This window comes from Anoplophora glabripennis, unplaced genomic scaffold (genome assembly GCF_000390285.2).
Source record: "Anoplophora glabripennis isolate ALB-LARVAE unplaced genomic scaffold, Agla_2.0 scaffold58, whole genome shotgun sequence".
NCBI lineage: Eukaryota > Metazoa > Arthropoda > Insecta > Coleoptera > Cerambycidae > Anoplophora > Anoplophora glabripennis.
In genome coordinates, this window is record NW_019416277.1 from 1,018,229 (window position 1) to 1,033,661 (window position 15,433).

General features: G+C 32.1%; 1 protein-coding gene across 3 annotated transcripts in view; it reads right to left on the reverse strand.

Annotated features, from left to right (window-relative positions):
* Window positions 1–15,433, reverse strand: part of LOC108917610 (protein ECT2) — a 63,726-nt gene that overhangs the window by 39,280 nt on the left and 9,013 nt on the right. For 2 of the 3 annotated variants that reach the window (XM_018724302.1, XM_018724303.1), the window contains exons 3-7: window positions 13,297–13,509; window positions 11,719–11,862; window positions 7,569–8,417; window positions 3,668–3,799; window positions 3,225–3,569 (exon numbers count right to left, since the gene is read on the reverse strand). In XM_018724302.1, coding sequence (XP_018579818.1) covers window positions 3,225–3,569; window positions 3,668–3,799; window positions 7,569–8,417; window positions 11,719–11,862; window positions 13,297–13,509 — 1,683 coding nt within the window. The remainder of the gene's footprint in view (window positions 1–3,224; window positions 3,570–3,667; window positions 3,800–7,568; window positions 8,418–11,718; window positions 11,863–13,296; window positions 13,510–15,433) is intronic. The other variant, XM_018724304.1, reaches the window with a different exon arrangement.

The following is a 15,433-nucleotide window of genomic DNA, read 5'->3' on the forward strand; positions in this document are numbered from 1 at the left end:
CAAGTGCAAAAGACAGAGATAGAATATAGATCGACGTTCAGTGTAACTCAGTCTATAGACGATTATAGATTCTATCGATGTGCGTAGCGAGCGGCATAAAGATAAATAATATTGAACCGTATAAAAATCATTTTATATTTTATATGCATTATGGTAATAGTATTTTTATATTATGTCCGAGTCACTCTCTATAATTTCGACCGCGGAGTATAGGTGGCATTAACAAATGATACCTATTTTTGTAAGAAACATATAATTAAGAGAGCACTTTGAAAAAATGCTGGGTCTAAGATGAAAGAACGTAATTAATTCTTTAATTATATTTTTTAATACAGTCTACCTGAACTTCTGGAAATCATACAATGATGTATCTGTACTTTTATGCTACCCGAAAATCATTAAGACAAAAACACTTGTCACAGATTAGTACCTACAAATTATACAAAACACTTATTCAAATTATTCTTTGAGTAACTGACACGCAAGCCAGCTCTTGAAAAATATGAAAATATACACTAGGTGCACAAGATTAGAAACATAGAATGTGCCCTTCAAAATAGATTATAGAAGATGCTCAAGTCAGAAATGGTTTTTTATCATGATATAGCACATCCATATCCTACAATCAAAATGATTTAAAAATTCTGATGAGATTTTTGATCATCCACTCTTCACTTCAAACATCATGCCCAATAATTATCATGGCTTCTTACTGTCAATTCAAGAAAACTAAAGAGACAATAACATCAGTTCGAAACTGGCTGCAGTCTCAGACAGCACAACTTTGAGTTTTGAGGGTGTTTGAAAATGCTTTCCTCATAACATCAAAGGTGTCTGGAACTGCTAATATATTTTTTTTATTTCTCATTTGTTTTGCCTTTACAGGGATGGCCAGAAGTATGGAATAAAATTCATATCTTTTGAATGAGTAATTTTTTTTTAAAACGCCGAAACACTTTAACTGATTTTGATTTTTTCCTAGAAATGGGAAAATTCCCAAACTATGAAAATTCTTGGAAAGTTTCCATTGAAAATTCCGGAAATTTAAAATTTTTATTTTTTTTTTTGGATTCTACTATTCTACTTCTATTCTGTTCTACATACCATCAGCTCTCCAAAAAGACCAAATACTTATATACATTTTTATTTATATTTGTATAATATTGGTATTGGTATTGGTATTGGAAAAATATAAATTATATATTAATCATCCGTTAGAAAAAATTACATGCTGAGGGTTACAGTGAGTAAACACTATACAGTATACAACATTTATCCTTATTTTTTAACAAACAAATAGTAAATACATTAAATAATTATATAGTTTTAAAATGTAATTGTACTTCAGTTCAACTATCAAAATTCATATTAAATTTGAAAAGGAGGCAATTTATGAGTCTTGTATTGCTCTCTATTATGTAGTTTGTAGACTTAACAAAGATTAAAATAAGTAAGTGTAAGTGTTTCCTAACTTATTTGGATAATATGGTCTTCTGGTATTCCGAATTAACCGAAAATCCGAAATTAACCAACGACGTGTATGTTCAATGTTCATAGAAGATAGAAGTAAAATTGGCTCCAAGTTTACAAATTGTTAGAAATATTCCCAGAAAATTTCCGACGGAAATTTTAAGAAACTTTCCAGGGAAAATTTCTCAAGCTTCGATTATTTCTTCCCGGAAAATTTCCGTTTTGGAAACTTTCCGAGACGGAAAATTTCCCATTGCCCATCTCTATTTTTTCCCATCTTTCGGTTATATAATAATTAATTTTTCTTCAACCCCTTAACCCCCTGCTGGGGGTTTGAAAAAAAAATTTAGGGGTAGCTGGGGGTTAGGGGTTGAAGAAAAATTAATTATTATATAACCGAAAGATGGGAAAAAATCAAAATCAGTTAACGTGTTTCGGCGTTTTAAAAAAAATTAACTCATTCAAAAGATATGAATTTTATTCCATTCTTCTGGCCATCCCTGTATAATCTATTGGCTGTTATTGTTTAAATATCGTTCATATTTTTGCTTACTGAGGTCATTATACAGAATATCTCAATAAAAATTCCCATTACTATTATATTTAGGAAGAAAAGAGATATTTTAATTTTTAAGGTTTTTTGGCGAGAAAACCGCCAACCCGGTTAACTATAGTTTGTTGCGGTTTGACATTTTGACGAAAAATTTAGTTAACCCGGTATGGCCAAGCTTGCCACACCATTAAGCCGGATTTGTGCATTGGGTTTGGATCCTAAGTTAATATTTTTATCTTTGTTTATTTATTTTCTGTCTCATATATTATAGTCACCACTTCGCTTTTGTAGAAGTTAGGTTAGGTGTAAAGTGTAAATAAAAAAATTGGCACCAAAATCTGCACAAAATTCAATTTGAAATTCCCGACATTCTATATCATATGTAGAAATCGTGATTGGCTTCGAAATAGCTTGAAGCATGTACTAAACATTCATAACCTCAAAAACCTTCAATGTTGAAACCAAGAGAATACAATCGATAAGCCGTTATTGTCGAAAGTGTTCAAGCTGGGCGCTCGGCAGAAGAGATCTATCAGTTCTTCGGATATCTGAGATCGACTATGTATCGTACCATCGCTAAGTATATGGAGTCAGAGAAATCCAAACAAGGTTCTGCACCACCAACGAGGAAAACTAATTCAGAGGAGTATGTTGCATTCTACGGGTTCAGGAGATGATTCTTGAGGATCCAGGGCAGTCAATTCAAAAATTGTCTTCAGTTGTTGGTGTGACTGAGAAAATGATACATCAACCTCCACTACAAGTCTAAAAAACATACAGATACTTTCCGAAACCGCCAGGACAAAATGAGTTGAATGCTGCAACCTGCTTTTGTGTTCCTTAAGAAACAACACTGCTGGACGAATCAGGTTTATTTCTGACGAAAAAATGTTTGCTGTTGATGTGAAAATCAATCGAAGGAATGACCGCTGGCGGTCCCATGACCCTAAAGATATCCTCATTGCTTCCAGAATGAAATTTCTGGGAAAAGTTCATGTATTAAGTGTTGGTGCATTAAAACAGGCCTGGAAACGTTTCAGAAATGTGTTCTGTATGACCCTACAATTTTGTAGAAAAATTTAGTAAAACTTTTGGTTTTTGTAATAAAAATGTTTAATTTGCCCATATTTTGAAGCCGCACCCTGCATTTAAGACGAGAAAACTAATAAAATTAACAAACTAACAGTGTTAAAATACTTACGGTCATAATTGTATGCAATATATCTACATAATTGGTCTCTGTTTGCAGCAATTCTAAGAAAACTTGCTGGCGTGCTGTAAGCCCCTTCCTAGGGGTGTCTGCGACAGGTTCTGTGCCATCCAGAATTTCTTTTGGGCTGGCAGTGCAATCCAAGAATGAACCAGAAACCGATAACAGACCAGCATCACTAACTGAGGAGCGGCGTTTGTGCAAAGCAGGCGATTGCTGATGAACCAAAGAAGAGAGAGTTTCATGTAACCTTTTACGTTTTCTTCTACTAGCACTACTGGGCGTCGTTGCGTGGGAATCCCTTCTAGCATTAGGAGATAGCACTTGTTCTATGTACTGTAAAGCAAAAATATGTTCAAAATTCACAGCGGCTAGTTTAAAAAATGTAACGTAATGTAATGTATGTAAATGTTTTAAATGTAAATTGTACTTACATCGTCAAACAAATATTCTTTCTCCTCGAGGCTAGTCTCTTTTTGAACTGATGTCCAAAACCATTCCGCTTTTACAATCCAAGCCCTGGAAGATCCTTCTGGTCTTTCTGCCACTGACGATTCGTCCACTACCTAAAGGATGAAGAAATTTAGAATTTACAAGGGATGCATTCTGTTAGACCATAGCGATTAAATCTGATGATAGTCTGGCAGGTGAAATCTACTTGCACCTTTTTCAAAAAGCATAAAATTTCTGAAAGTGATATTTGAAAATTGTACAATGAAATTTTATATTCCTTTTGAAAATGTAGAAAATGTTACTGGCATGTATATACACTCATTATAAAAATCTTTTTATATATACTAGCCAATTTTTGTACTTAAAAATATCCTTTAAGAGTCAATAGTCTATTTTAATTTATAGTGTGGGCCAATTTTGTTACATTTGGGATGCTTTTTGTATTTTCCGAGTCCGAAAAAAAGTTAAGATGTCTTGGACTCAATTTTCAAAAAAAATAAATAAATAACGAAAACTGTACTTCAATAAGTTGGTATGTTTAATTTAAATCACAAAAGATATTGTCCACGTGTGGCAGTTTTTTATATGATGTAGAATAACTTTGCACTAAATCCAGTACAGTTCACAATTTCTACAATTTTTAATATTTCAGTTATAAAAGAAACAAATGTACAATTTCTTTTCAAATAATGTGATACACGATACAGTGGGATGTCATTGATCCGGACTAATTGAACTAATTAAAACCAGAGTGATTTTCAAAATATTCGTACTATCGATAAATAATACTTTAGGATTTCTTTTTTTTGTCGATATAAATAACACTGAACAAAAAGGCAAAAAATTAAAATGTAGAATCCCTGAATTGCAGGGTTTAAAAGAAAATGTTTACATTTTGAATTACAAGATAGAAAAACAAATGAAAATTACAAATTTCTATCACAAATAACATTACACACACACATACATGGAGGGTTTCTAGAAACTCTACTGACAAACGATAACCTTAGATTCTGTGGATATTTTTATGCCGATTTGAGCAAAATCACCTTATGCAAAAAGGTGTCCTGTCAGCTAGAACCCTTTGGATATGTCACATTGTACTCAATTTTTCCCAAATATCTTCAAAACGCCTTTAGCAAAAAAAAATAGCAAACTTTTAATTTTGAAATGAATTCAATAATATCCAAATACAAAAAAACAAATGGATTTAAAAAAAACAGGTGTCATAGCGGTAATAAACAAGATTACATTAATATTACTATAAAACAAATTTTTACAAAATTGACGTCAGTCTCAAAAAGTTGGAAAAAAAAATTTTGATTCAAATTGAAAATTCATATTTACACGAGCAGATTGAACATATAAAAATTAAAGAGTGTACAATTTCATTTTATTTTATTAAAGGGTAACCACTGTAAAACGCAAAAACAAAGGTCTATGTTTTTTTTTTTAATGGAAAGAAAAGTAAGAGAGTAATAATAATATTCAAGGATATTATTAACCATATCTTTAAATGTCCAAAAGATATATATTTATTCATAAATAGTACAAAATGGCGCAGCTAGAGTCATTTTCACGAGGCATGTTGAATTTGAGCAGCTCTGCGGCATGCAGTGTGACTAGTCTTCGGGTTTTGATAGTACATCTTCGGGCTCTGGGTTAACATGTCATTTCTCCGGGTTAGCTTTGTTTGTTGAAAAATCGTGATTTTTTCGACATTTTCTGTTTTTTTTTTTTAGGCGTCAATTACATAAACGGGTCATGTCTCTGGGTTTGTCATGAAATAGATCCAGTAACCATAAGTGTGACTGAAGCAAATACAAATATGGAAAAAAAAATATACTCTTAATCTACATGAGTATGATTAGAGAAATATGTAGGGTATTTTGAAAACACTATTTTTTGTATGAAGCAAAAAGGAGCAATCATTTGTCAATAAATAATGTTAAAATCTACTTATCGAAAATCCCATAAGTACTTCTCTTCAAAATGTTATTTTAAAGAAATTAAAAAAAAAGTACAGGCATAAAACGCCTCTCCTCTTATTCTAGAAGGTTCAAAGCATATTTTAAATCAATAAAAAAAGACAGATTTTTTGAAAATTATACAGTGGTCTTACCCCTTAAAGGCGTTTCGAAGGCATTTGGAAAAAATTGATTAAAGGTGCCATATTATTATTCTAAGGGCTCTAGCTGCCTTAGGACGCATTTTTATGATTTTGCTCAAACCTGCATAAAAACATCCACAGAATTTGGGATTACTGTTAGTGTACACCCTGTATGTATATGTGAATATGTGTAATATTATTTGTGAAAGAAATTTGTAATTTTCTTTTACTTTTATGTCTTGTTATTCACAATGTAAATATATATTTTCTTTCAAACTCTGCAATATAAGAATATCATTGAGTAGGGTGTCCTTTTCTTATTGAAATATACATACGAGGTGTGGCAATTAAGTTCCAGGAATTTAGTTATAACTTGGCAACTGGCAACACTGCGTCGTTCGTCAACATTTGTCTAAAGAGGGGTGATCTTCCTTTCAGTCTCAGTCCAAGGTTGAAGTCAATGGTCCGTTTGGTTTGTGTTTTATGCGTATTGTGATTCAATTTTTAGTGAAATCTGGCGAAAAACCCTCGAAAATCCCTTGAAAATTGAAGCTGGTGTATGGAGACGAGTGCATATCGAAAACGTGTGTTTGAATGGGCAAAACTGGTCAAGGAGGTGCGTGAATCGGTAGAAGACGATCTACGTGAAGGCGCTCCCATCACCTCTTGAACTGATGCGAATGTCGACCGTTTGCATGCGCTGATCACGTTTGACCTCGGTCTAAGCATTTGTGCGTTGTCTGACAAGTTAAACATGAACAAAGAAACCGTTCGCAAAATTTTGCACGGCTAGATCTTGCCGCCGCGGTCCAATTCTCGTTCATTGTGCAAGTTTTTGGCGAAAAAAGGCATTCCAACGTTGTCGCATCCACCCTATGACAATCCGTGATTTTTTTTTTATTCTCCAAGATGAAGTCGCACTTCAACGGAACACAACATGGCGGCATATAGGAGGTCAAAGAGGCTGTAACCGTGGTGCTAACATTTTGCCCGAAACTTAATTTGCTTGTCTTTTATTGACAAATGCCCGAAACTTCATTGCCACACCTTGTATATGTATTTAAATTATTGAAGAATTCTGTATTTAAATGATTTTTTTCTAGCATTACTTTGTAATTCAACTGTTTTACAATGTAATCAATTAATTTCATCAAAATATAAGACACACTCATGGCACTTATTTGCAACTGAATCATAAAACTGTTGAAAAACATTTTTTTTTTTTGTATTTATACCTACAAATTTTTTTTTACGTCATGTGAAAAATATTTGGAATGTCCCATTTAAAAAATATATGTTTGTTATAACAGCAAAATCGTAAATTGATAAAAACAGCATAGAAAAACCATTTCACAAAAATTTTAAATGTTTGCAAATAAGAAAGTCAATTGACATTACAAAACAAATAACTAAAAATAAAAAATGCTGTAACTGTATTAAGGCATGGTTTCAATTTCTCTTGAAAAGCAAGCCCCTCTTTTTGTCTATCAACTGCAAAAACCTCCCAAAAGTGTTGCAATTGACCTACAGTGTATAGTGTTTTTAAAATGATCAGTGAATATAAATTTTATAGTTATTTTTGAAAAATTTTGTGTTAAAGAAACAATGATTATTAAAATGTAGCATAAAAAATACTTGAGTGCTAAAATAGTCCCAATATTTGTTATGCAAAATTAAACAGTCTTATGAGACCAATATTTATGTGCTTCCCGGTTTTTTGCAAGGACATTTTTAAGTACATAATACTTAAGACAGTGAAATGAAGTTAGTACCACAGCAGCAGAAACCGAACTTCTCCCTGGTGCCCTGGTATGTGCACTGCTAAGCTCACGGGTATTACTGGAGGTAGGATGAAAGGAAATGTCAGGAAAACAACTGGTATTCAATCTTTCCTTATTATCCACTTCACTTGGCTCTCCAAATGACAACTTCGTAACATTTAAATCAAGGGATTTTTTGGATTTACCCCTGTTGAATTTTGAGGAACTGAACGTACGAGTAAACAAATTTTTCTTAGCTCTTTTATGCACAACTCGAGGTGTAAGTTCATTTTCATTATAAGCATTCAAATTCTGCACCGTGTCAACATTAAAAATTCCGGAACTGGATATCACGCTGTCATTCAAACTTTGATTAAAAGAAGCAGCGTCAATTGTACGTCTACGATTAGAAAAATAATTTATAGGTGTTTTGAAGAATTCGGAAACTTTTTTTTTTCTTTCACTGTAGCTCTTATCCCTTTTACGTTTAACCAAAATACTTGGTTGTTCTGGGGAGACAAATTTGCGTTTTCGTTTGACAGAGGCATTGCTTACATCAAACGACTGGTCAAAACAAATACTATCCAATTCACTGACTAGGTCAAGGTCTTGTGAATTCTCATGCAAAGTTTCGAGACCCATCACACTTTGACTGGCCTTAAAACATGACCCTGATAAAGCTATGTTATTATTTATGCTGTTTTGAATGGAAGGGGTTTTGGGGGTTAAATTGGGAATGTCAGAGGAAATAGCTGGTTCTTCGACAATCTGTTTAGGAGAAGTTAACTGGGGTGACACAATTTTAGGAGAAAGTGGTGCACTAGCAGCTTCTAACGTGTAGACTTCTGCATGTTCCATAACCTAAAACCCATAACCATGCAGTTTTAAAATAAATCCAGACTACACACCAGCCATTTACTGCATTAACAATTAGTACTGGTAGACTTGCTAGTTTATAGATTTTGAAGAATTTTACAAATCTTTAATCAACAAAATAGACACATTTTGTGACACATGCAAACATTGTATTAAAGTCAATTCCAGACGATACAATCACTTACCAACTATAAACAAATGCAGTATATTATAAAGGACTGAATTGTCGAATATGTGTAAACTTGAAGAGTACAAAAATTTGTCAAATATAAATAAATGCTGTTCCATCATGTGGAAGGCATATTGATATATTCGGAAGCATGTGTCACTTGACAAAGATTTTCTAATCTTTGTCAAGTGACAAAGGGACAAAGGATACATTTCACTCGACAGCCAGCAAATAAAAACATGTCAAAAAAAACAAACCTGTCATAATGTACAAACACCACTGTCGTGACTTCGTAAAATAAATTGCAAATGTACACAGATGGTTGACATACGAACAATAGGTAAATATATGTCATGTGTATGACATACCTTGGTATTATAGATTTTGGTTAAAGAACACGCAAATATTTGTGAAATTTATGTTTATTGCATTTTTGGCGAGTGACCACATCATTTGGAGCTGATTTAAGAATATGTTCATAGGATCATGAAATGTAATTGAAAGTAATGTTTTTTGTTTCATATACTTAGTTATTTTATTATAAATATTTAATACATTACAGATTAAAAAAAAAAACTACCAATATAAATTCGTTATATTGTTTTGGCTTCTTTAAAAACCAAAAATAGCAGGCAGAGACTGGACTACCCCTAAAAGCTTTTAAATGTGAACCTGATGAAAATGGATAAATACTTCAATATATGTACCAAAGAAAAAACAAAGGTCAACTAACGTTAATGAAAGAACAAATTAAATATAGAGGTACTCATTCGCAACTTTTATTTGCTCTTAAAAAATAATCTAATAATTACAGTTCTCACTAGAAATAAAATCTATCAAGTTATTTTAACGGTCAAATTCATTTATTTTTAATTTTTGCAGCATTGAATATTGTTAGAATTGTCAATTAAATGTGAATTATCCAACTGTGAAATGATGAAAATGGATGTGATAGATATCTCAAACGTGATTTTGAAATTACTTGTAAGTAGTGATGGCAGTCACCAAAAATGACAAAAATCAGTGATCCGTTGTATAATAAAATGACTAATATTTAAAATGAATTTTTTGCTATTTCTCATAATTCAATTAAAATAATTATCACAGGCCAACAAGGAAAAAAGCGCAGAAAGCAGACAATATGTCCCCGAAGGTTTTTGATGCCCTGAATCTAAATCTGGACTCAGAATTGACCCATCTCCCTAGGTTTCCGAGGTATTCTAACCTAAATGTGTAAAAAAAACGTTTTTTTGGTATATTTAAGGTTATGACATCGCGAATAAATTTTTTTCTAAAAATCAATTACACCACTGAAAATTAGAATCTTTACCCTTCAAAACCCTTCTTTCGATTTGAGAATATATTCATTTTTCGCCAAGACATCGTTAATTGAAAATTACTACTTCAGCTACTTTTTTACACCATGGCCAAATTAAGAAATTTTTTAGGAATCAGACATAAGTATTTTTAAGTTTTTTTGGGTCGCTGAATTCGAATCTAACCTTAATATTATCCAATGACCTCACGTTTTTGAGATTTCCTAACCTAAAAGGCCAAGGCTATACTAAGGTTATAAACCGTTGTACACTATAACCGGCAGGCGCTGAAGCTTCGGAAGGTTAACCTAAATGGCGGACCGCTGTCCAGATCTGGACCGCGAAAGGCAAAAAACTGGACCGCCAAAATTTTTTTTAAAAGTATAAATTATTTAAATAAAGTATTTAAAATATACTTCTCTGTAGAACAATACGTTTTTTCTAGTATTTTACAATTGCGTGACTGATTTGAGTTCTTAGTGGTTAGTAGTTAGATTAAATACTATGTAGTTACTATCCTGTGTAGTGCAAGAGAGTGTGTTGGAGAGTGAAAGGGAGCAAGCTGGTTCTAAAATGACAAAGTTATCTTTCGAACGGGTGTACTCGGCGGTGGCGACCTTTGACAAGGAGTAAACATGTCCTAGAAAAATTTGGAAACTGCAAAAATTTGCCATTCACCTGGCTGCTATGTTTGGCTCCACATACTTCATTTTCAAAATTGACTTTTTTGAAGAACCAATATCGCTCAAAATTAGCGGCCGCCCACCTTGAAGACACTCTTCGCATAAGCTGCTCCCTGCGTGACCCTAAAAAACTGGCTCAAGACGGCAAATGTAATTTTTCCAATTGATTTTTGAATACAAATATCTATGTACAAACTGAATCTCTATCTCTATCTCTATCTGAATACAAATATCTATTGTATTGGATATTATTTTGTGAGTAAATAGTAAAATAAAAAATTAGTAAGGAATATGAATTTTTTCTGAACCTCATTAAAAATTTTCAAAAGTATCCAGACCTAAAATTACTTGCCGACCCCTGTTCTAAATCCACAACAAATCAAACTCAAAATTTATACCCGAAGCATCCCTTAACCCCATATTTTCATTCCCACGTCAGGTTAACCTAAAGGTCCAAATAGTAGTAATTTTGAATTAACGATATCTTGGCGAAAAATGAATCTTTTTTCAAATCGAAAGAAGGGTTTTGCAGGGTAAAAATCCTACTTTTCAGTGGTGTAATTGATTTTTAGAAAAAAAATTTATTCACAATGTCATATAACCTTGAATATACCAAAAAACATGTTTTTTACATATCTAGGGTTTAGAATATCTCGGAAACCTAGGGTGATGGGTCAATTCTGAGGCCAGATTCGGATCCAGCGCATCAAAAACCTTCGGAAATGTACTGTCTGCTTTCTGCGCTTTTCCTTTTTTGAAATTTTGTCGGCCTTTGTTATTTATATTTGTCAATAATTATTTTTCTATCTTAAATATGATAAAAGTGGTTACATTTTGTGTGAAGTTGCTTTAAAATTTTTAAACGGACAAAAGTATGCCCAATGTAATTTTTCTAAAATCTGGTAAGTGGAACAAACAACCAGAATGAGAAGTGTGCAAAAATCACAACAAAAGACTAAATAAAAACAAAATTTTTTAAATTTGATAATTACTGATAACTGTCTAAAATTGGCAAGTCACATTCCCCAGTAAGTTATCGATTTTTAAGTGACCGATCATTTAACCATCACTACTTGTAAAAATTAACATAAGATATAATAGAAAGCAATAATACTTACCACATGACTGCAACCGGGATCTTCGAGATTAGTTACAGCACCGCCATTTGACAGTAGTACTTCAGTCATGTGTTTTTCTTCCTCTTCCGGGAAGCCAATAAAACAAACTCGGGCTCCATGGAAAGGTTTGAGTTTGTGTTCAGCCTGCAAAAAATTTGTTTATCTAAGTTTTACGACAATTATTGCAAGCCATAGTAATGGGCATACAGGGTGATTCATTAACAATGGGAAAATCGAAAGCTGAAGATGCTACACGTGAAATGGTGACCATTGGCGCAAACATGCCTTATCCGAAAGTTGATAGTTTCGGAAATACAGGGTGTTGAAAGTTAAAATTTTAAATCGTTTTTTTGCGATTATTCTGAAAATATGTAGGTTAGGATCTTGAAAATTTGTGGACCTATATTTTTTTAAGCGACGAATAAGATGCGTGTTATAATTTCAGCATTGCTCATAGAGGGCGTCACCCACGACCAATTTTATCGAAAATTTAGTTAATAACTTTTTACCCTGTATGTCTAATATGAAACTTGATTCAAAATCTGAATGAGCAATAATTTTTCCATTAATTATGTATTCTTGTTTGATTTCGGTATCTCGATCTGTTTTCGAGAAAAATCAATTTAACAAACACTATATTTTGATAATACGAGAAATTAAAAGCGAAACAAACCAAGTGTTTCTTCATGTTATTACAACAATTAACAATAAAACAAATAAAATACGTAATAATGATTTAAAGGGCACACTGGTCAAGAAAAATGTGGTCGTGCATGAAACATGTCTCTTCCTAAATAAAGTGGAACTTCTTCAAGCCGTGGAAACATTTTTGCTTAGCCACCCAGAAGTCCGGACTTCAATCCTCTTGATTTTTCTATTAGGTCCCGAATGAAAGATATAGTTTACAAAGAATCGATTGGTTCGCGGGAAGAGTTGTGGCAAAGAATACAAATCGCTGCCAATGAAGTCAGATGCAATCCCAATATGTTGTTTCAAACTCGAAGATCTCTCAGAAAATGTGTAAAGTGTATCAGTGTTTGTTTAATAAACTATTAATATATGGCAGAAGTATCAGACCAACCTCCAATTTTCCAGCAATTTCTCGAAAATGAAGCAGTTTAGCAAATTTTAACAAAATCAATTTATTTTGTATAAAATTAAAAATCACAAGAAAATAATTTTGGGAATCTCATACCCATAATTTTAAAAAAATTATGACAAATTAATCTTAGTTTGGAGTATAACAAACAGCTGCTATAACTTTTTTAAAACTATTCAAACCACACAAGTCAAAACATATGCATATTAGCAAAACTAAATTTAAAAAAAAATTACTTCAACAACTCGTAGAAAAAAAATCCTATTTTTTTATCTCTTATTAAACTCAGAATTTATAGTGATAATCTGAAATATAATAGTAGGATTTTTAGATTAGCGAGACATCTGCGATCTATGTTTATAGTAACTACAACATTGTTTTTTAAATCTATCTAAAATAACTAAAAATAAGGTTTTTGGCACTACTTATTTACCAAGTGAATTTTCTTAACTGAAATTTTGCATTTTCATCTTACTTACCGTGAATGTGTCCAATGTAGCGACAAATTCCAGTTCATGTCTATGCTCCCAACTGGCGTGTACCCAGTGCAGATTCATAACTGGCACCCTAAATGTAGCTGCATACTGATATTTATCACCACCACTTACATTTGCTATTAAATGCGTTACTTTTGCAGACATATCTTTTCTAATAGAACCACCCATATGGTGTATTAAGGGAACTAATTTGGTCTGAAAGAAAAAAAAATTTTTGGAATGAAGTATTTAACAAAGCTAATTTTACTAAATCCTTTAAAGAATTTAGTTTATCAATTTTCTCAATAAATTCAATTGAACCTTATATTCTTTAATTGTGGCATTTTTCACCAAAATCAATTATGAATTAAAATAATATTTCATAGAGTTTATTTAAAGCAAGAGTTTCTAAATAAAATATAAATTAGTAAATAATTGCAAAATGAACTTTAATGTCTATACAGGGTGATTCAATCATAACGTCATTAATTTTAAGGGAAGATACGGAAAAATTAGTAGAATACAAATATTTATACGAATTTTTTTTTTTTCTTTTTTGTGTCTTTATTAGGCCTTCCAAATATGTGGTTAAAATTAATGACATTGACATTATGACTGAATCACCCTGCATATCCCATGTTTTATACATAGCTAAATAGAATACCAGTCGAAAAAATCAATTGCTTTCTCTATGAAATTAACATATCTATACCTCAGAGCTAAAATGTATTAACTCCATTTTTTTACGAAAATGGGATTATTTGACAGCCCAACACAGTTTCTTATGCTCTTTCACGTGCTAAGCAGTAATAACTCCCACTCATGATACTTTCGAAGATAGACAGTGCTAAATAATAATAAGTCCCAACCTGTCTCCAAGCTAGACAATCGTATGTGTATTTAATATTAACTGTGTTTCATTTCCACAGTATTAAGTTCCTTGTTACATCAATATAGTCCGAGACAAACAGGTGTATGTGGAGTTAATATTCTATTAGTTTGACTTCGTAGTATTAACTCCACATATATCAAAATCATGTTGGTTTACTTTAGTATTATATACACATTCATCGTGTATTATCGCACAATTAGTAAATATTATACTATAAAATCCCTCATAAAATCATATTTGTGCCAAATAGTGTTAACTCCATTTTTTCGAAAAAAAAATACGAATAGAAAATTATTCTTTAAATTACAAAAAATAATATTAAAATAGACATATAACTTCACATCATACTAATTTTTTTTATCAAGGAGAAGTAAGAGTTCGAAGTTATGGAATGATAAGCAAAATTTAAATCTTTAAATCTCTCTCCTGTAAAATTTCGTTTTTGGCACTTAATACAGTTTAGCTCTGAGGTACAGATATAGAAATCTGCATTCTATACTGCAGAGATCGAGACAAAGATTAGGCCAAAGATCCACTTTATATTGAGCCCTGGTTTCAATTTCGGTAATTATTTGAAATAATCAAAACTTTATATATATATTTTTTAACAAAGGTAGTTCTTAATATAAAATCCCAAACGTTAAGATAAAATGTAACATTTAAAACATGTGTAAAATATGTTTAAAGCCAGGAATAACATATGGTACATATTGATTACATACAAAAAAGCATTCTGGTTAACAAGAAAACGCCTGCTACTTGCAAGTGTGAACATTATTGCTAGTAAAAAAGGAAGCATTTTGCAAAAATAATGGCAATTTGATTTCCATAACTAATTGTAAATATGCCAGTACCTGGTATTTTTACAACTATACTAAGGGGTCGAAATTATAGAGTGACTCAGACATAATATAAAAACACTATTACCATAATGCGTATAAAATATAAAATGATTTCTATACGGTTCAATATTATTTATCTTTGTTCCGCTGGCTACGCACATCGATAGAATCTATAATCGTCTATACAGGGTGTCTCATAATTAGCTGCCAACCCTGAACAGACCGATTCTATGATCAAAACTAAGTAAAAAAGTTCATATGAACATGGGTCCGGAAATGCTTCCTAAGGGCACAGGGACCCATTGAAGAGGGAGGAATGGAAATCATTTTTTTGCAATATCTCTCAATCGCGTTGTGATAAATGAATGAAATTTGGTATACACAGCTAAATTTTGATGAGCAATTT